General features: G+C 36.2%; 1 protein-coding gene across 9 annotated transcripts in view; it reads right to left on the reverse strand.

The window, feature by feature from the left end:
- Nucleotides 1–23,760, reverse strand: part of SYNE1 (spectrin repeat containing nuclear envelope protein 1) — a 286,469-nt gene that overhangs the window by 262,345 nt on the left and 364 nt on the right. For all 9 annotated transcript variants that reach the window (XM_010707196.3, XM_019612919.2, XM_010707198.3 and 6 more), the window contains exon 2: nt 15,914–16,170. In XM_010707196.3, the coding sequence (XP_010705498.1) occupies nt 15,914–15,977 (64 nt within the window). In that variant the 5' untranslated portion in view covers nt 15,978–16,170. The remainder of the gene's footprint in view (nt 1–15,913; nt 16,171–23,760) is intronic.

Below are 23,760 nucleotides of genomic sequence, written 5' to 3' on the forward strand. Positions count from 1 at the left end.
ATCAAGCCATTGAGACTCTCACCTTTGAAATCCTTCTTTTGGAGATATCTTTCCCTAAAGCTCCAAAGTACAACCTATGCTATTCACTGGTTTGATAAAAATCTTGAAAGAAAGGATCTTATTGAAAAATCTCTAGTTTCCTGGTGTGCTTACATACTATTTGCAAATTTGGTTGTAAGCTCAGATTTAACTAAGTAAAAACTTCTTTATTCACCTGCAGTTCTTAACTGAGTAGTTGATATCATAAAGATCATAAACACTTGATAAAATTACTTCTCAGTGTCCTCTTATGAAAATAAAACTTTGCAATCTAGTCAATACTAATGCTAACTATTATTTAAAAAGGATAGATTTGAATAGAAATACTGCATATGACAATCTTACCACTGTCATTGGCCCCAGCTGCTAGCTGTACTTATTTGTTTCTTCTTATTCTTTACACTTCAAAAGTTTAGAAGCCAATACGCAGAAATGGTCCTGCTCAGGTACAAGGCAACTGAGTTACTGTATGGCTCCAAGTTTTTACCAATAATATATTTGCTCAGAGCTTTCCTGGCTCTGTCTAGTATTCATTGCCTTTCAGTTTCACAAGTGCTAAAAATAGCCAGCATCTGAAAAACTCCCTTTCAAGAAAACAAACAAAAAGCCAAGCAAAATTCAACAGAGTGATTATTTCCTTCTGATCTTTTTGTCATGATTTCAGCTCTCCATGAAAACAACATATGGGTGGAGTACTGCTCAGACTGGAAAGGACAGCTATGACCTCAGTAAATACTGTTGTTGAAGTAGGAGAGCATTTTCCACAGCTGAGAGTTTACAAATCAAGAGGCTCTTTAAGGGATGCCATTTCACACTGTTTCTGCAAGAAGAAGGGGAGGTGGAGTTTGTTGGTTTTTTTTCTTTTTTCTTTAAAAAACAGTTCCATTGCATATTTCTATGTGTTAGAAATGCAGGAAGAATACAGACTTGTGTTTAGCATATCAAGAACAATTATTATACAATGACTGAAGAAGTGTACAGGAATCCCTATCTGCGTCACACTTGGGTGACCCACATAACAGTCATCCACAGAGGTTAAAGAGTCTCCCTGCAAAATAAACTCCCAGTGAAAAATCTCTAGCGAGACCCAAGGCTGAGTGTCAGTGCCAGGAGCCAACAAGTTCAGCTCTGCAAACTCTGGGACACCAGGAGGGGCCCTGTCTTCAGCTTTATCTGTTGCTGAGGAATGTGGAGATTTGTGCTCGGTGGGAGAGTTTCCAGGTTCTTTTGGAACCTCTATTTTCTCCTGTGGCTACAGTACTTATCATCTATCTACAATTCCAGTATTTGACCTACTGTTATGCAGGTCTTTACTATCTCTATTCCATAAATGCAGGAAAAAGTGGTTTGTCCTTCCAAGCTGGGATGTTATAAAGATCAATGCCTTAAAAACTGGTAATGATGGTCACACGATTGCAATAAAATGCTATGAAGTTGCTGTGAATATATTGCTGTTCTTTTTAGGTGGAGCTCTAATTAACATAAAGGACTAAAAAGATGATTCAAACAGTTTTAGTGCTTAATTTATACTGTATACACCGTGTTGTATGTATATCACAACACTTCTGCACTTTCTGTGTTCAGGCTTTTTGTCAATTAGATTAATTATGTACTTGATTAAGTAAGCAGGATTTAATACTAAAATTTTGCAGGTGATTGGGGCAAGCTGATTGCAGCCTCTCATAACTACATAATTATTAATTTTTCGGGTTAGGCCATAATCATCTGGTGTACCTTCTGCTAGCTTCTTTAAAAAGTCTACCTGAGTCTTCATCAAAATATTTAGGCTGTTCCTTAAGGATGACACACCAGCTGCAAACCCTGCATATTTTCTACATACCAGTAAGATGTTGGTAGTATACTGACATTATTTTCAATCTGTATTTGAGTCTCAGTTATGGGAAAGAGTGAAGGCGTGTGTATTCTCTTAATTTCAATGCCAGAACGGGAGGAAAAAGGGAAACTAGAGAAATTAGGTTATTAGATTATGCTTTATAGTACTGGCCAACAACTTAATCTGATTTTGTCTTAATTGCTGAACAGCAAAGCACAGTCAGTCCACAAAGGGATTGCAGATATGAACTGAAAATCTTTAGCTTAGGATTTATTTGAGTACTTTTTTTTTCTTTTTTCACGAGGTAGATTTATCTCAGTCTTTATCACTACATTTATTTCAGTTAGTTTTATTCTGAAGGGTGGGTTTTGGTTTGTTGGTTTTTGTTGTTGTTGTTGTTGTTTGCTTATTTTTTCTTTTTGTGGGCATGAGAAAGGAGACAATTTTCCTCCAAATAAAGCACAGCTTTAAAGAGGTAAATCTGCCAAAGCAGCTTATGCCCAATACTGCTGGCAATTGTCCACTGATTCTGTTCAGTCACTGTGGAAAAAAGATTTCTGGAGAGCAGATGATCAACATCCTATAGCACTGGACTAAGACAGAATGAAAGAGGTCATGTAAATGGAACATATGACTTTCAGTGACAAGCTATCGAGTTGTAACTTTAGAGCTCAACATAAGTAAAATGTTTTTATGCCAGAATACAAATCTAGATGATAATGCCTAACAATAAATCTGAGCCAACAGACATGAACATGATCATATATAAGTATAATTTATTAAAAAATACCTTCTTATTCTTCCTACTTCTTGTTCTGAATCAAAAATGAAAAATTATATCTGGACAATGTTAAAATGACTGAATCATTTATTAGCCAAATATGTAAAGAAACTGTAAATTCTGAATATGTAAAAAAATGCAAAGCAATAGTTTTTTAGTAGAAAATAAAAAAGACAACAATTTACTAGTATGAAGCTAAACTAATTACATGGACTCAGGATTCCAAATTCTTTGGATACCAAAGCAATAACTATGAGAACAAGGACAATTTATCAGGAGAAGAAATTTCAGTACTTCTCTATAAAGAAAAAATGAACAGTTTTTGCCATGTAATTCAAACTTGTCACCCCAGCAAGTACAGGAGAATGCTGCAGGATCAGAGAAGCACAACTCAGCATCCACCTGCCAGCTGATAATTTGCAAATGGTCAAATTCTGCCAGAGAACAATCAAGGAATGCTACATTCTGATTGTGTTCAGAGCTAAAGTTAGCAATTCAGATGAAAGACACCTCTTTTTTGACTGTGAGGGCTTTGAAACAGAATACTATGACAAAAAATCTTAAATCTAGGATTAGTTTCTCACCAGGACAGATACTCAGAGCAATGCAGATACATGCTTTACTAGCAGCTACAGTATAGTGCTTCCACAATAAACTACCATAATGAACTAAACTTTATAGAAAATTTATTAAATCTTGATTGAGATTGAAAGAATTTGTAGCTGATAACACAATTAAAACTCTTGCCATGGTAATTTTTATGAATCACAATGTAAAATAGTTTTTCTCTCCATTTCCTTTTTTTCCAAAGAAATGCTCTTGCATTGCTTCTTCCCCACCCCCACCCTTTTTTTTTCCGTTAGAATTTCTAGTTGTTAGAAAGCTATTTAGGTTTCTTTTGCTTTCATATGTATCTTATAATGTTTTAGTTAGTTTTGTTGTCTTGATAATATTATTAGTAGCTTTTTACATAACTTCTAATGACAAGTTTATCTTTCTGATAGAAGCAAAGAAAGCATTAAAAGATATTTTCTGATTTTTTTATTTCTCCTAATAGCCATTTAATTTTCCATTCAGCTTCAATTTCTTTACTTTTTTCTTCCCAATTTGGCAACACAAAGTAGTTAATCGTCCAGAATTTTGTTCAATCAACTCAATCTTTTCCTTTCCTACAATAAACTTCAATTCTTATTTTCATGTAAATTTGGTTCTCTCTTTCTTTTGTACTACCTTTGACATTTTCATAGTTTAGCTTTATACTTTTAAAATTTAGCAAAAGGCTGTGTAAATAACCTGAGCTCCTTAACTACAATTATTGTGTTAATCAACTACATTGTTGAAGTCCGCAAGAGAAATGGCATAGATTCCAGATTTGAACTCAAAGTAGAAATCTACTGATAGTCAGAGAATAATCATTGTATGAGGCTTGCTGTTTTAACGGTGCCAAGAATAAGTTTACTGAGAGGAGCAGTGAAACTTATAAAACTTAAAATATTCAATTGCTAGTATATTACAATGCAGAAGGTTGGAAGAAGAAAATATACCATTGACTCACAATGTGACTCCTATACATATAGTTGAATGACAGATTTGCAATTTTTAAGACAAATTTGAAGATACTTTTTATTCCTGAAGGCACAGTTAACTTTTCCACCAATTTGAGCCATCAGTGAATAAACAATTAGTAATGAACAGAAATAGCTCTTGATACATACATATGCACCTGATCCCAGCTTATACTTCATCACTGCAGTAGTTTCAGGAACTGAAATTTCCTGACTAAATAAAGACCATGTGGATTCCCACACTTTTTTTGTAGGTGATAATGAGACACTCTTCTATTTCAGTTCCCATCTGGAAAGTAATATTAACTATCCTTATCACCCTCAGAGGTCAAAACATGTTACTTTATTCCTTATTTGCATATTCCTTTCAAAATTCAATTAAAAAATTAAAGAAACACCTTGACTAGCACAATGCACAATTGTGAAATGTCATTCATAAATGTATGCAGTTTTCTATGGAAACTTGATTTTTTCCTGATAAATATGAAGTGTGAGTTTTTGTGCAGACAAATTTCCCCACGGAAAACAATGTTTGAACATGCCTAAAATCTCAAATACAAACACAGAGACAGTGAGTATAGACTACTGGTCTCTTAGAAACTGTATGTAAGCACAACAATTAACTCTTCATTCCTTTCATTTATTCAAGTCACTTCTGGCAGTTGGACACACCTACAGCTTCCTTAGTAGCAACACAAACGAAAAGGCATGTTCAGGATTATGAAAGCAGAATTATGCAACTTGGATGTGTTCAAGCTCACCAAAGTATCCTAACAAAAGGAGATTCTGGAAAGCAAGACCAAGAAAGAAGATTACGCAACTAGAGTCTTCCTTCCATTATACACAGTGATAAGCAGCACTAGATTTCCTGCTCTTAAGTCAGCCAGCCAGACTAAAATAAACAAAATTAACTATCTCTTTAGTAAGAAGAAAGATGAGGCATCACAGCAAGATTTGCATTAAAGAAAAAGCACTAATAGAATTTCTTACTACATTTATTTTTCCTTTTTATCAGGATGGATATTTTTTTCAGAAATATAAGATTGTGAAATGGCTTCATTTTTATATAATGGACATGGCTCTAAAGAACAGAACGGCAGTTCCAGGATAGCATGCTGATATCAGCTCACGAATGTTGAAAAAGTAAAAGTGTCTTGGTTTAGAAATAATACCTAGTTTGAGTGTATTAAAAATCTTATGTGTAATCATGGCCTTCCTCTTAATTTCTAACTGCTAATACAGCTAAGTTTTTTAATCCACTGTATTTATATATTTATGGATCAGATTGTAAAATTCTTCTAATTGAAGATAGTCATCTATTCATCTTTAGATACACAAAGTCGACATCTATGCCTTTTTATGCCCATACTTCTGGGTGCCCAAGTGTTTTTAAAATTTATTCTTGTTGCATTGCACAACTTCAGGAATGTAAAGCAGCTAGAAATCCAAGCTAATTAGTCTTATGTCTTGTCTGATCAGTCTCAACCCAGGGTATGATCATCCAGGTTTTATTACTGCAACTCACATCTGCTAACAAAGCTTCATGCCCATAACTTCCATTAACACCATTATGTTTGTTTCTTCAATTATTTGCAATTGATCATTGAAGAGCGTCAACTTTGTCTCTCCTGTTTGTTCAGACCTCCAACTTTTAATTTCCTTAAATATAACATCCGCTCTATTGCCTGAGTATCTGTGACTATGATCTCCTCAGGGAAAAAAGGTCAGCCAAGCTCAGAAGTGCAGCTCAGCTGATGACGGAATATTCTCTCGCCACAAAATCTCAAGGAAGGATTCATTGTTGGATGTCTCTCTCTCCCCAATAGGAAAAAAACTACAAGCTTTGTAACTTCCATTAAAAGTTATTTCTTGTTCTTCTCATTGTAACAAGGTGCATTGGCTTTACTCATGCATGAATGGAGCATTCAAGCTGCAAAATAGCACCCAAGTAGGCAGTCAATGTGGATAATAATAGAATCTAGTAACGTGATTGTATCAGTGCTCACAAGTGTTTATTTTAATTTACTTGGGAGAATGAGAACTCGGTCCAAAAACTTAGATATTCAATATCTATGTTTAAATGAGCTTTTTTTTTTTCCCCCTCTCCTTTTTTATTTTATTTATTTTTTCTTTTAAACCACTACACAATGTTTTGCCTTTCTTTGATATATTGGCTTGGCCCCATATCTTCCTGAATACAGTGATGTGAGATATTTTTTCCACCCCATGACCAGAAAGCTAACAGTAATACTCTTCAACTACTGTTGCTGTAATAGTTCATTCCCCTCACCTTAAGGAAAGAAGATTTTTCCTTTGTTATAATGAGCTTAAGATAAAACCTTTATAGAACAGCTGCTGCATTCACAAGGTCTGGAAGCTTGCTTTCTCACAAGCAGCTTTCTTGCAATAGCACCTCAAGTCAAGATGCCCACACTGGCATATATTCCTTGATACCAGAGCAGGTGAAGCTGCACCTCGTTGAGTATACCAATGGCAACATCCAAGCAGGCTGGTGAAGGCATGGCATCCTATGTGATGGTGACATATTATTTTTGGTCTGTATGAGTAACCTACACAAAGCAAAGATACTGTGTACCACATTTGTACAGATTGCTCTAGGGAGATGACGCGTTTTCTCTGGGAATTCTACTGGCACAGAGAACTTCTGAGATCTAGTTAACTCAGATGTAGCCCTCATTCTGCAGCAATGTCCACAGATACAAGTTGTTACTACATGTTCCAGATACGTGTAGTATCCAGGTGAATATGTCAGTCTTTAGCTTGGATATTCACAGGCTTTGCAGGTTTTTCACAAGCAATGGCACAGTGTAATAAAGAGATTACATAGACTCCCCACAGACACTTAAACCAATGTGCATCAATGCAGGCATAATCCTCTTAAAAATACTGAAGAGTATGTAGCAAATGCTGAAATGTAATTACATAATATCTAGTAGAGTTCTAATAAAGGAAGTTTCACATTTTTTTCCCTCTTTAAGACATTATTAATATTCATATTAATGTTCATAATGAAACTTCCATATTTCACTGTGCTATGTGGTAATGACTGTGACTCTTTAGCAGTGGGAGCACTAGAGACAGGGCTTTAGTGGAGAGCAAGGCATGATATGGTGGTCTGGCCTCCGGGTAGGCTGTGCTGTAGCTGGGCCAGAGCCCTGAATGAGCTGCTCTCACAGTGTGTAGCAACTCAGCATTATTCCACTTTTCCACTGTCACCTGCAAGTTACTCAACCTGAAATGCTGTAATGCTTTCCTACTGGATCCCAGATAGTTCTGTTATGTAATTAAAATAATCATGCAGTGCCTACAATAAAACAGGATCCGTTTCAATAGACAACATGGGGATTAGCCTTTATAATTAACCCACCTCATTCACACACATTCTAAAAAATAAATTGTACATGGATAAGCCCTAAATTAAAGTCTATTAATAAATGAGGAAAAAAAAGCATAGACCTTAAAAAAAAGCAACCAGAATTTGAATAAAAATACTAGCTCTGTAAATAAGTAATAAAATATAAAATGCTTGAAATATATTACAAGTGTACAGCATCTCTGTTTAGTTTGAGAAGTAATTTCTAAATGACTAGGATTTTTTTTGTTGTTGTTTTTTCCCCCCTTCTTTAAATGGAGTTCTTTATTCTTAATAGGTTGTTGACACTTCCCTCATCTGGCTCTCTCATTTTAGATGAAAGGCAGAACAAGTTGCCTGTTTTCATGCTCACGATAATAGACTATTCACTTGGATACATACAATTGCCATCTAAAACTCAGTGCAAATCTAAAATTAGAAGTCTATGATATGACTCACGAGGAGAAGCTTTGTGATAGAAATGAAGATATTTTTAAGCAAGTGGAATCTAAAGTACAAAATAAAAACTGCCAACTAGAAATAGTCTATGGAATAAATTGCTAGGTGTTATTTTTGTGTTTTAGCTCCTTGCAAGTAAGCTTTCTGATTATCATCATCCTCATAATTAAAGATGGTAAGGTTTTGATTTATACAAAAGAATAAAACAGGATTATAGGAAACAATTAGAGCATTCTCATTTAAATACTTTTCCTTTACACTACAGAATTCTTTATGTGAACATAGAAGCATGCCAAGCTATACTTCCTTTACAAAATTTTGCAGTACTTACTATTATTGTATTACTTAGAGGCCTGTTCTTATGCAATTTGCAGTTCTTCTTATATTACAACACCAAATGCAAAGGTGGCATTCCAAAAGGGAAATTTATTTGTCATGAGAACAATTTGCTATATCTAAATTTAATACTACATCAAGATCTACAAGATGTATAGTAGGAAGCTATGACACAGATGTGAGAAGGTGAATTTAATTTTTTCAAGTATGCAGTGTACTCTACTATAGTAAACAGTAAATGAGTTAGATGTTAAAAAAATATATTATAAGCAGCAAAGGAAAAGCCTGACATCATAATTCTTACACAATTCTGATATTGCTTCCTGATAATTTCAGCCCAATGCTATTACTAAAATAACCATCTGTCTAGCAGACTGTCAGAGAAGAGAGGGACCTCACAAAAGTACTCATCACAATAATGTTTTCCTTCTCAAAATCTTTATCTTCACTAAGCCTTCAAAACTGACTTATAAGTGTTCCTTAAGACTTTTTGAAGCATCATCTCTTTCACACTAGTAACAAATCTGGCAGATGTTATTTTAAGATAAAATCTTGCAACTGAAAACAATTTGTTACCTCAGATTGGAATTTATCACAACTAGCTTCCAACAGCTGTAGCACAGATGCCTACATCTGAACTTGTCAAAGAAGACTGAGAAGAGTAGAGCTGGTGAAGACAAATTTGTTTAAAACACAATTTGTCTGACATATTTTGGATCTGTTCTTCAAGATAGGAGGAACTGTCAATGAAAAAAATGCCATCTTTAACCACTGTCTATAGAGCAAATCTTCCAAGGAAGATTTCTCCTCTAGTTTTGCACCTCAAATTTTGTCTAATAAATCCTATCTGAAGAGAAGAATTACAGTTTTTGAACTCCACTCTTCCAGAAAAAAAGTGGAAGCCCTCTCAATGTACAACACTAAAATATCAATCTTTTTCTACACTAAATATGTAATTTATCCCAGATGGGAATTGAAAAAAATGTGCTAATGTTTCTGAAAAAGTAATATAAAACAAATATTTGCTTGCTATCTTCATCCCCTGTGTGATCTTCAGAGCTTTGTATCCTGGCTGGCCATCCACAATGAGAAAGAAACAAAAACAGGAGCACAGTGCACTAAAACAAGTGCTGCATTGCACAGACTGCCCCAGGACTATATTTTTGTTGTTTTATTGAGGAGAACACAGAATGAAAGTCAACTACAGTCAACAAAACCTCACCATATGGTTCTTTTCACTGTGATATTTACTGCTATGAGAAAACGTTACAGTACAACACGATACCTAGAATTCCTTGCCTTCTTTAGTCACTTATGCTACCAGTTAATCATTTAGTTAAACATGCCTATATTTTTCTGAAATATCTACAGCTAGTTCAGAACTTCTCTGGGAGCAATACTATGAGATACATGGGTCAGAAAAGACGTGAGGTAAATTCCCACATGATTTGTTTGCACACGCATAAACCAGAATTAAATACTTCCTGCCACAGTGATTTCATAGCTAGCCTTAATGAGATTCCTTATCCATTGTTAACTAATATTTAACCTGCATATCTCTGGCTGCTCACACTATGCGAGTCTAACTCACATAATTTTGTCTTAGTAAATGAAAACATGATTTTTTTTTTTCTGTCTACTCCTTAACAGTTTTACTTGCAGCTGCAGTTTTTCCATCAGTCTTAACCTTCACACATAAATCTTATTTTGCTGTGAAATAAAAGAAACTTACATTTTCTCACTCAAAAAAAAAGTTTTTCTGACTCCTAGTTTATACACAATCTATAATGCCATTCCAAAATTGTCATTTAGACTTACTTGGCCTTCCACTCATGTAGACAACAGAGCAAAAAGACTCAAAAAGTACTTACTTTCCATTAGCCTACTATCAGTGTGTAGTTAATTGCTTTAGTTCCAAGACTTGCTCACATGAGAGACTAATAATTAGTTTACATTGTCATTTTTTCTGACTCAAAAATCTTCTAAATCTCAGGACAGTTGCAGAAATCTAGGTGGAACAATTCAGAGTGTGAAGGATTGCAAAGGAACAGCAGCAGTGAAACTATGTGGAACCAGCATGCGTCAGCAAACTGGACAGAAATTTTAACCAGGGAAGTATTTGTGATGCGAGGGTAAAACTCTACTGCATAACTTGTGCAACATTCCAATCCTGACCAGGAATGTACTTTCAATATTGCATTTAAAAATGTGATGTTCCATTTTGAGTGACAAACGCAAAAGGGAGGAACCACCAGGTGCTCACCCAACCTTTACAAACCATCTGTCTTTTTCATCTGGTTCAGATTTAAGAGAAGTAGCACTGGTGGAAAGAAAGTTGGAAACATGCTTGCAGCAAAGCAAGCTTGCTTTCAGTAGCAGGTATCTGTTAAATCAGCTTAGCTTAGTGTTAAACTGCAGTTCTTGGCACTGTTTACTTATAGAGAAAACAATCAGAGAGAAAGGTTGATGAAAGTATTTATTAACGAAGTACTTATCAGCTAAAAGAAAAAAGTCTAGCATGTGACTAATGGCTACCGCTACAACAGAATGGAAAAGAAAAGATGCTAGGATGTGAAAGGAAAGGAAGAGAAGGAAAATAATAAAAGAATTGAAAACCCCAAACAGATCCAGCATTATATGAATAGTGTGACCATAAGGAGAGCATTAAAATTAAACTACAGATAATATTTACTTGTAGATAAATTTAAATAAAATGATGGAATTTTAAGCTAATTTGACCCGTGTTAAATTTCTCAGGAGAGTTATGAAGGTTACTAGAGCAACTGTGGCTACTTTCCATCATAGCTGGCCTTCATGAATGGCCAAGTTTCTTTCTTTCCCACTGAGAGTTTTTCAGCACTATAAAGTCTCTCTGCAGGGCTTTTATGAAAGCACAACACTGCCCTGAGCCCAGATGAGCTTGGGTCTTATCAGAACAGTAGCACAACACAGAACTAAACAGAAGATTGAGAAGTTTTTCTAAGGTTTCATGCCATTTGCAAGATATACAAAATGTGTGTCTTATAACAGAATATTGTTTTAATTGCTGTACATTGTACACCATAGAAATGGTTTTATTGAATGAGATTCAAATAAAAAAGTATCAGTGATACCAGAGCAATTTAATTTGAGTGTTTTATAAATTAGGATTACAATGCAGGCTGAATTTTAGCAATCCACAAAAATGTCCTATTTGACTAAATGGACCACCCAATAACTAACACAATGCCACTCAGAAACATCTCTATCTTGCATAGACTACTAAATGGGAAGTTAGAATAAATGGAGGAAGAGAAAAGTGGGAAGGAGAAATGCCTTCTGCAGTAGTATGATATAGTGACTCTTCTGCTATCATCCTACAAGCCAGCAAGAGGAGGCCAACATATGAGACAGTGCCTGGAAGAGTGGGACCCTACCTTTTTTCTTTCAGAAAACACTATGACTGCAGTTTGTCTGTGAGTGAAGTACTTAGGGAAAATACATTATCTTGATGCCAGACATCACAAAGCTTTTACTAGCTTGTTTTCTAGCACTGCCTGCTTTTATTTTTGTAGCTACTAAAAGCATTGTAAGAATCTTTAATGTATGACTACCTATAATGCAAAGCTGGCATTCCCCCTAAATGAAGGAATAGAGCCTTTGTGACATTTTACTTCTCTGTGCCATTTACTCATTTGAATAACCCCAAAGAATTCCAGGAATGTGACTTCAACTGATGGTGTACACCAGTTCTGCTCAGGCTTAGTGAGTGCTTTTGTGAGTAATGTGAAAAAGTAAAGAAGCAAAAGGTACAGTAGGAATCCTTGAGCTGTGTTAGCAAGGAATAAATTATGCAAAGACTCTAAAGGATGTCATCAGTTTACCCTGTAGTACCTCAAATATGAGAGTCTTCACATATAAACTCTGCAATCAAAAATTCATATATCTCCTCTACACTGTCAATTCTCTTAGCAGCTACACTTACAGGGCAGACCATTAGAGCCAGCATAGAGGAAAGGTTAAGCAGTACACAGAGGTAGAAAGATGTCACTCACCCCAAAGTGTACTTGAATAGCAAAAGAATGATATGGGAGCAACTATGTATGTTACTAGTTGTGGTTAACCAATTGTGATATGGTCATTCTTTAATACAACCATTGCTTATTACACGTGTCATAAAATTCCCAGAATAAAAAAATATTCTGGGATGGATATCTGTTTCAAAAATACCTTCATTAATCCAGATGCCCATGACAGGATATAGTGCACCTTCTGGAGATGCCTTTCTCTCCTCAGACTGCAGACTGAGCTATAATAGATAGCCCTACGTGACGTTTTTTATTAGAGTGACAGGGATGATGAAATTAGAAAATATAAATCTTACTTAATGTCCACCTCTCTCCTCACCCTATAAGCCTTGGTTTAAAGGACTAGATCCACCATTCTCCTGGGTAAGAAACTGCAAAACTGTGGTTGATGTTTGCATATGCACAAATATATGACAGATTGCTACATGCTTGCAGCTTCATATGCAGCTCATCTTCATGACTGTTTGTCCCAAGTGAATTTCTGAGGCAGTGATATTGTGGGGAAAAAAAAAAATTTACACTTGCTACTACATCATAATAAATGATTAAAAAAAATCAATAGCTGATTTTACATTTATCTTTTGACAGTTTTTAGGAAAATTGATACAGTTCTATTCACACACAGCATATTCACTTGAGACTTCAAACTGGTGTTGAGAATCTCAGTGACGAGAAGCATTTTTCTGGCCTCTTCTACACCTCCCACCACAAAAAAATCATTGAAAACTTGCAAAGTGAATATGAAACAACAATGTGGAGTGAGGACCAAGACTGGCTTTACCTCCGTCTCACAATCCCGATGACTTTCCAGTACTGACATCCTACAGCACCCTCCAACAATATCATACAAGAAATGCTCCCCTGACTTAGCTCATAGCCAGGTACAAAAGCAGGCATTGTACGTCTGAACTGTGACTCTGCATTGATGGAGGCTCCCCCCAAAGCATCTGTCACTGTGAATACGGTCAAGTCCACTGTGATCTGGCGCTAAGCATCCTGTTCCAACCACACAGACAATGGGATGCCATGCAAACATGCCATGAAATCTCTTCCTGTTCCTAAGTCCATTCTTGCTCCTGTTCCAGTTAATTACAATTTCTGAAAGGTAATCTTAACACAAAAGAGCTAAAGTAGTCGCAGTGCTGACTGTCTGCTCATCCATAATGCAGAAATATAAACTAAAAAAAGACTTAGGCTCCAAGCACTCCAGCCTTGGCAAAGGCAAAACATTGCTGAAGAAGTGCTTCTGCAGCAAAGCCCAGATCACAGCAATACTAAGCTGAATCAATTTTATCTGAGGAGCAAAGAATCCAGTTACAACTATGACTTCAAACTAACATACAATGACAAGTATGTTTTTAGTTTCACATGTTTTGTTTTCTTCTAAATGATCTTCAAAAGTTTTTTTACTTTTATTTGATATCCAAAAACAATAACCAAAAGTATTCTGAATCTGATATCAGATTTCAATATAAAAAAATATACTGAAAAAAGAAAAATGATTAAATAACTAGAAAAAACAAGGCAAATAAACAAAACAGCCATTTCATCACTAACAACTTCTTAGATATTTAGAAAAGTAGTAAAAAGTAACTTGACAATTAATAGTCCACATAATTTTTAATGTTCCTGTAGAATCCTCTTGATTCACAGCTTCAGAGTACCAGCCTGGATGAACTCCCCAGAAGCACCCTATCCTTTTCGCTTATGATTTGTCTTTATAACCTTAAAGTATCTCTGTTATTTTACTCAAAATGGTTGACAGTTCTATAATAATTTCTTTCTTCACATCTTTTTTTCCCCACCCTCCAGAAATCCTGATTAAGAACCTGCTGTGTATGTGTATACACACAAACTGAGACCCCCGTCTGTTCTGTGACCCAGGTTGTCTCATTTTTTTCCTTGTGCATATTTGCATCTGTCTTGAGTGTCTAACCTAGCATTTAAACTACAAATTCTCCAGGCAAGGAATATTTCTTTATTCTACATTTGTGGGCACTTTGAACAACAGTTATTCAAGATTTCAGCCTAAGAAATTGCAGACAAATAAAAATACAGGGAAAATAAGTAATCACAAAAAAATCATGAGGCTGAAGTATGTATCTTGGAGTTGGAGAATTGCTTTTTCCAGCCTAAATAGGACAAAATTTGTATCCTCACTTATTCTCATGTTTCTCTATTGAGACTACATAGAAGTCACGCGTGCTAGTTGCATCTGGTGACTGAGAAGACAAGTTCAGAAATCCTATCACATAAGAAAAAAAAAAAAGAAAACTATGGGAAAATAAAGTTTCCAGGTATAGAAGATGAAGAAGAGGGTAGTAGCTTCAGTGATTTATGGTTAAGCTTGAAATTAAACAGAAAGTAAGCTTTACTCAGCACTGGCGATAGAGGTATTGACCAGAAACAAACTAATAAAAGCATAAGTTCTGAATGCAAAATTTTAACTGCAGCATTTACGTATGATTTTGAAAAATTAAGATAGTAACCTCATAGAAATAAGAAAAAAAATTTTTAAAAGTGAATACTCAACAACAACATCCTGTAATAATATACTTTAAACATCACTGACTTCAGTACCAATTATTAGCTCATTAAGTTATGAATTCTTCAGTGCTTAACAACACAATGAGATCTGGTTCATCTTTGGAGAAAAGAAGTAATACTAGAAAATACTAGTTTATTGGTAAAGACTGTACACATAGACTTCATAACTGAGAAGATGATTGTATAATCAATTGTATACAGATGGTGTATACATATACACACACACATACACACACACTTATATATACATACATATATATACACATACATACATATATATACATACATATATACATACATACATACAGACATACATACATATATATCCAGGAGCTTGGCTAATATAATTTATATTGGAGAAATGAGAGAAAGTCACTCACCCTGTCCTGGGCTCGAGATGAATTCCGATGGAGGAGATCTCCAGAGAGATCCTTCCCCACTGGCAGTCAGCTCTTAAATGGGTCTAGGAGAGGTGGAGCCAGGCTCCACCCCTTCCTGCAGCACAGGTGATTTGCCTTCACCTGTGCTCCCGTGGCTGACTCATTGCTCGCCTCAGGTGATCTATCAGAGGTTCAGGCCGTGATTCAGCAGCCCCATACAATGATAGATATGTTTTCTGTTCTCTTCTCCATGAGAAAATTGATGTACAACCTGATCTTGCAGCAGAAACAGCATCAGAGTCTGACCCTGGATTCAGGCTCATAATAATACCGGCTTTTAAACATTACAATGAATTATGTGCTAGAGAACTCATAATCAGAATTTTTCAGATACACTGTGTATATTTTCTGATAGATAAGTTTAGAAGAACTAGTAAACTTCATAATTAAATACTGTCCTGACTGTGTAAAGAGTAGGAACTTCAATTTATTAATGAATAAACAAAAGCAAAAGCCAGAGACCATCTCTTACCTTGAAGCCGTTGCATGACATTAGCAATGTCCCTAGATCTTGTCACGAGTCGGGATGAGGCCATGATCTCTTTGCAGCAAGTCACCCTCCACTGACAGATCCAAGCCACTGGCCTTGGTGAGGTGCCAACCTCCAAGTGCCCCCTTCCAGCATTCAGCCTCAGCACAACCAGCCTGGACAAGTTACAGCTGCCTCTGACCCACACAAGCACTCACAGGGTCTGGCAGCAGCACTGTCCTCACAAGCAACTCCAGCACCTGGAAGAGAGAATATGAAGGTCCAGAAGGAACTTTAACCAGTTCTGTGAAATGAAGTCTTAATAGCTATTTTAACAGGAGTGGTGTGTCTTGCACATACATTATGCTCCAGCCAAAGACACAGTTAATGCTGAAAGCTTGTTTGGCAATCACCCATGGAATAAAACAGCAAAAGCAAATCATTAAAAACAATTGGCAATGCACATGATATCAGTGCTTTCACGAGGGTGCTTATGGATACGTTTTAGAAATAGAGATAACATTGTACATATTAAAAGTAATACTATACTATTTCTTAAAGTAAATAATATTATGTATGAAGAAGGAAAACTGAAATCACTTGTAAAATCCAAAAGCTGTACAAATCTCATTGTATTCCATCATGTTATAAAGGAACACACGATGTCATTTTATAACATTATAACACCACTAGACTGTGTACTCTAATCTGAAGTATTGAGGTTCCCATACTTTACTATTAAATAAAATTAAACTTACATTCTCTTTTATATCATATGGCAGTGTTGTACTATGTGTTATTTAGCACTGAAGGCTCTGAACTAGTACAAAACCTTAGCACTAATGTAACTATAAAAAGACCTACATGATGATAAAAAAAGAATTCTAAAAAGAATCATATTCAATTCTGCAGCGAATGTTATCAAATAATTTCCTAGCTTCTGAGAAGCCAGTACATGCTGTAGAAATGCATACCTAGCTCCCCATTAGTGAAGAACTGGGCATACAGACAAAAAGAACAACAGCACTCATACTATATAACCTGGCCTCACCCCAAATTTAAGGTGCTAAGAAGTTGATCCATATCAGAGCTACATACAAATGGGGTCACAGGCATTGTGCACTGTCCCCTTCTCCTAGTCCAAAGGTCTGCCACAGCACACAGTTTCCAGCATACAGCAGAGGAGCCTTCAGACTGTGCTGCTTTGGTCATATTGAACTACCCCAAAGGAACCACATCAACATGTATGGTCTGTCAGAGGAAATCACATTTTGACATTTCCTTCTCTGACCCTTCCAACCCTGCCTGAATTTAAGAACTCCTTGTTTTCTCTGTCACTACAGATTTTATGAGATGTTTACCTTGCATTTCAGATGTGAAAGTGCAGCTCGGCAGACCTAAGCTAACCTTAAATCAGAGGGAGTGCAAAAGACACATGGCTGCCAAACCAAAGCTCAAGAGAGATCATGAAAGCTATACAACAACAGTACTAGGATATCAGCTTTTTATTTTCTAAATAGCCACTCATCAGCTGATGTAAATCAGTTGTAAATGAACCAATTTAGAGAAGCTGTGAAAGACACTGACCCAACTCCAAGTTAAATGTGTCTGGGAAATTGCAATGAAGATATATGTTTAATCTTTTCGTGCAGTAGGCTGAGTCACTGTGCAAGGATAAATGGCAGTCTAGTAATTAATAATTAATCTAGCTGATATTAAATATTAGATACTATAAAATAAAAATCTAACTACAACCACTACTGTGGTTTTAACTACAATTCTCCAATCAAAAACTCTATTGCAAGCAGAGGGAATTAATTCATTTAAAGAAGGAAACTCAATTACTCCGTAAAAGAAAGATTTTTGTGTAATCACAAGTTACTTTCATGGGCAGAAAGCCACAGCTAAGAGCACATCAGAGAAATAAATAAAGCAAAGCTTCATGCAGCCTTTTCACCTGTCTAGCCAACACCAAAAGCTTCAAAGAGCAAAAAGACCTATGTGCATAGTCAGCTTTTCAGTGAAATACAGTGGAAAAGTTTTTTTCTGACTTCTACAAATAATTAATGCCTTCATCAAAATATCTTTTATTTCCAACAGAAAAAAATGTTTTTCAGATCTGTAAATCTTATCATATCTATTACAGAATATGTACGCATGGCTTTTACATGAAGTCTTTTGTGATAAGAGGATATTTTTTTTATTTTAGTACCAGACACAAATATATATTTTCAAACGGATATGCTCTCAAAATGCACATTTTAAGACATAGTCTATATGTCATAAATCTTAGCCCAAAGTAGACCTGAAGGACTACATGAACTATTCCACGTGTTAGTATGGAACACATGTGTATTCCTTATTTTTAATATTTAATTGTTAGGTTTGAACATTCAGAGAATGAACACACGAGTGAAAAGGAGAAATTTTGCAAGTAAATAAGATATTTTTAATTATGTTTGTCATCTATCGGTAGTTAATGGATAAAGTTACACTGACACCATTCTCCAGCACGAATACCTCATAGTGTGAGTTCAGATGAAAAGAGGCAATGTGAACGTTTTTTCTCTTATGCTATGGCAATATTGATTTTTAAATTATCTGTACTGTATTTTTTCTATCTTCAACTTTCAGAAAATTAGGATGTCTCTTCTATGGAAGATGTAAGAAAAACACTAGATCTATTACGGGTTCCATTTTCCAAGTACCTGGTTTAATTCTCTTCTTTCCAATGTGCTTTAGAATGCTTTGAACAATCTGAAGTTAAATAAGAGAATATATTTTCCCTTATTGTTAAACTTAGAGTACAACTGGAAAGAAAAGGTCTTATTTTATCTTTAAGTTCTTAGAGTGTATAAAGCATGTCAGTGGAAAACACTGTGTGCCAGTACAATGGTTCCAGAAAACCAAGGGGATATTTGATAAGAGAAGACAGCTTATCAGATGTCTATTAATGGCAATAAGCCTAACATAAATAAGTGTAAAAAATTATCTGATTCCTTCATATCAGCAGAAATTGCAGATTTCCCATACATCAGTCTGATGCCACATATAGTAACCTGAGGGAGATTCCTACTCTGTGAAGGCATGGATTATCTCCACTGGGACTCTCCCAGAAAAAGGAGAACAATGAGCCAGTGATTTAGAAATTCAAGCTGTGAAAGAGAGTTGGGGAGGCACAGCTACAGAGATATTCACTGGAAGCGTATTTATTCCTCAAAGAATGAATTTTAAATACAGGTCTCAAATAGAGGGCTGTACCTGAAAACAGAGCTTTAGATTTCTATAATATCCAGTTATAGGAGCAGTGGGCAAGATAAGAAGGTTAAACACAGAGGGGAAGAAAAAGTAAATATACTGGTAAGAGAAAGAAAGTCCCAGGTCCCAGCAGACTGTTTCTTGCCTGTCTGAAAGTATAGATTGTATCAAGACTAGATTTGAGAAGACAAAAAACAGACTAGTAAATGCAAGAAAGTACTGCAGCTAGAAGTCATTGTTACACAGATAAAAAAAAAAAACAGTGGAATAACTGAAATAAATATAGCACATGAATAGAACAAAATCTTAGGAAAGGCAGAGACAAGTCTGATTGCTAGAGCAGCACTACATGTTAAAGAGGCACACTTCACTGCTGAAAGAAACCGTGGTATAGAATTGATCAAGTCAAAAATCATTTCTAGGAAAGGATCATAGAATCACAGAATCACAGAGTGGTTTGGTTTGTAGGAATCTTGAAGTTCATTTAATTTGAACCTCCCTGTCATGGACAGGATGCTTCCCACTGTACCAGGTTGCTCAAAGCCCCATCCAGCTTAGCTTTGAACACCTCCAGGAATGTCATATGCATAGATCCTCTGGGCAACTTGTTCCAGTGCCTCACCAAGTACTGCTTACTGTTGTAGTGCTGTAAGTCCATAGGTTTCATTTTCAGAAACCTTAGAGGTCTTTGCAATGCTGCCAGCATCATAAATGCTACTGAAAGTGATGTGATTCTCTGAGACAGCAGTGACCCTCATACTAATCTAGAATAAAATATTTACATAAAGGTAGGAACCAATATCTTCTGAAGATCATAAATGCAGGTTTCTACACCAAATAATCATAGAACCAGCTAATTTATTTACAATATCTACAATAAGAAGGCAGAAATAAAAGATGACAAGTGAAGAGCTCTGTCACAGTGTGTTGTCAATGAGAATGGAGACATGCTGGAAGTCCATCTGAGTAAGACTAAGAAAGTATGGACAGGAAGCAAAAGGTCTTGGCCAGACAAGTAAAAAGAAAGTAGAAAATAAGATCAAGTTGAGACAGAAGCATAGCAGAATTAGAAACAACACCATTTGAAACAAAATCAAAGCTAAAAGTGGAAGAGTTTGATAAAATTCATCCCAGAATACTGAAAATTTGTGAATGTGAATTAAGAACCCAATTGTAAACATATTTGAATGCATCTGTCAAGGAGGAAGTGGTCCCTACTGGACATATCCAAATAAGGAGCTAGGATGAAAAAGTGGATTAGAGTGGTTCAAAATGATACTTATGCCATCTTTAAAAAATACTGATAATAAATAAATAAAGAATGGTAGCTTGTTGCTGTTCTTTCAGTCTAACAGAAGAGTCACTTCGTTAATTGTTATAGATGACTGAATTACTTAGCTGGAGTTGTTCATTTCAGTACTGTACAGTATCACAAGTTGATATACTGGAACCTTCCCAAGTTCAATGGGATATAACTATGCACCATGTAAGAGATCATGGAAAAATGTAATTTTGGCTCTGAAAGGTGTTTTTGATAGGATGGTCTCCAATTCCCAACACTGTCACTTTGTGCTTCCTTTCTCTACTTCATGGATTGCTTTTGAAAAAGGGTGGAAGAGACAGACTACAACCTTCAAAACAAAGAGCACACTGAAATAGGAAGAGTGAAACATGTTCTCACTGACCATCCAACCACAAACTGACTTGATATGCAGTAGTTACTTGGAGGTTTGTAACATACATTGAAATTTGCTTTTCTAGAAAGAAACCCACAACATTTAAACACCTTCTGGATCTCTAGATTATTTCAGTTCCTCTAGTTTTAGCTTTGTTTGGCACAGAACGTAATTCTTCATTTTGCAGAAAGTCTGCAGCAGCAACTAATATGGAAAATTAAAGATATTTTGCAAATCTGATATATAAATCTGTGGCATATGTCGAACACAACTTTTCTGTTCTTTACATATAACTAGACTGAGGTTTAAAAATCATCTATAGGACCCCTATCACTCACACAGCTGTGTACATGCCTGCATTTGAGCAAGTGAGCTTTTTAATTTCACTTTCGATTATGTTTATTGGGGAAGATGAGCAAAATTCCAGCAGTATTATGAAACTCTTGTCTTTAAAACTGTCTTTCCATTTGAACTGAGCATGCAAAGTGCTGCAGTAGAAAATAGAAGGTAGACAATTTTCTTGAGAAAAAATTTGCAGAATATAGATTGCTAAATTCAAAGCAAGGTCATTCACAATCTTTCTGATATGAAAAGTTAAACAGTGTATGCTACATTTCTGTAATTCTGCTGTTCAAATTCTGAAGGAGTATATTATAGTTTATATAGATGTTGATAGCAGCAGGAGAATGAGGATCAGTAGCTTATTACCTTCTACAAACACAGGACATAATCTTTGCCTCAAAGAGCTTACTATGTGCACAGACAAAGACGTGCAAAGATTAAGATCAGAGGTCACAATACATAAGCAAATAAGGCAGAGTGAAGTTAGGATATAATTCATAAGACATTTAATACTAGGAATATGCTTCTGATATTTCTATTTTAATAGTGATATAGCACGTAGGATTCCTGTGGCATAGTAAGACCTGGAGCCAAAGGCTTCTGCAGAGATACATCTGTAAAACAAACAAACAAAAAAACACCACACCACCAAAATAGAAAACACTGAAGGACCTCAGGAAAGGGTGGTTCAGACAGAGTTTCAGATAAACAAGTATTGATTCCTTACTATTTCTGTTCATGTCCTAAGCAAGAAAGCTTATTTGGAGTAGAATATGCGCACAAAGGACAGACATAGCTGTCATATGATTGGAAAAGCAGGAAAAAAAAAAAAGTTTTCCTCATTAAATCTCTTCCTTTTAGTGAAACAAAGGTGAAAGTTCAGTTCCTTCAGAGGTAACCTGCTGCTGTTATTATTGTGACCTCTAAGGACACACAAAAACTCTAACACTAGCCATGGTAACAAGGAAGTAGTTGAATATTTGTGTGTGCTGATGCATGTACTTTTCTAATAAGTGCAACCACAACTTCAGCGTCAACTCATTTCCATTAGCAACGTGTACCCAGGTTGATTAGCACAGTGTCTGTCTGAATGGTGAATGTACAAACGTTTCTTGGGGCTGGACATACAGAAACCCTGCAGACCCATGCAGATCACAGGACTTCTCCAGTGCCTCATGCCTGGTTCAATGCCTCACCCAGCCACATCCTCTCCAGGGCCTGGTGCTCCTATGCTCTCCCCAAAGCACTTACATGCTATCAGGGTGCAGCTCCTCCTTCCCTGAGAGCCTTAGCCCACTCTGACCCCACGATGATAGTATCAAAAACAAACATTTGAACAAATAAAAAACCTGAACTCTAAGGAATAGCAATTAAAGAAAAATGAGGGACATGAAGAGATTATTACTTCTCCTTTTACATTTAAATGGTTTGTGTAGATTCCAGTTGGCTCAGTGCAAGATGCAGCACCATGATCCTTCTGGATAGCTCCTCTTCTCAGTGGAAACTCCTATGTTTTCAACATTACTGCATTCCATATAGATATGGGCTCAGACCAGAAAAAAAATAAAAAGTGACTTCTTCAGGAAATCATAGAATATGCCGAGTTGGAACGGACACAGAAGGATCATAGAGTCTAAATCCTGGCCCCATACAAATGTTAATAGTGTATCTCATATGCCATTTTTATCCTGTAATTCACCACATGAAGGTTAGTACAATAAACAAACAGATACAAAACATTTCTAACTGGCATTCGGTTACATAGCACCCCATTTTCACCTGTCTGTTGGCAATAATTTAGTATAGCTTGCTGGCATCTAAAACTTGTGGAAGTGTTAAAAGTGCACACAAAAATTGTGAAACTGCTTCTCAGAACTGGAGAAAGCCAGCAGTCCATCACCAGTACTACAACAGGAAACTGTGCGCCTGTTAGCAGTCCTTCAACAGGCTCTGTACTTGAGAAGCACTGGCAAGCAGCCAGAAGCAGCACGTACTATTATTTCCCTAAAACCACATAAATAATTATTCCTCGCAGAGATGAGCACTGGAGGTTCCCTCAGCATCAGGTAGATAATTTACTTAGGCACTCACAAATTTGTGAAATGTAGTTTATGACAGCAGACTAGTAGTAGCCCTTAGAAGCACTCTTTCCCAGTAGGAATATGGTTGAAAATATGGTTGCCAAAGCCCCAGGCACAGCCGTGTCTGTCAGATATTTCAGCAGGTTTCACCTCTGGGGAGTTGCGAAACATACCAGAGAGCATACGGACACTACACTTCTGTTGCAATGCACTCGTCCTTTCTGCACCATCACTGCATGCAATCCAGACTAAAAGAGGTTTCTCATGAGCTTCTGTCAATAGCCACATCTTCCCTCATTAACTATACTTTGGCCTACACTGTGTGAACACAAAACCAGCTATCTCTGTAACACACCCATGTGCACTGCAGGAGGCAAACCTCTCCCCTCCTCCAGTATTTTCTACTCCTAAAAGACATAGTCCCAAAAGGGATTTCCTTATCGACCCCAAACCACTTTGGTGCTGCGGGGGTCTCCCTCTCCCGGCCCCTCAG

The sequence above is a fragment of the Meleagris gallopavo genome, chromosome 2, assembly GCF_000146605.3.
Source record: "Meleagris gallopavo isolate NT-WF06-2002-E0010 breed Aviagen turkey brand Nicholas breeding stock chromosome 2, Turkey_5.1, whole genome shotgun sequence".
Lineage (NCBI taxonomy): Eukaryota > Metazoa > Chordata > Aves > Galliformes > Phasianidae > Meleagris > Meleagris gallopavo.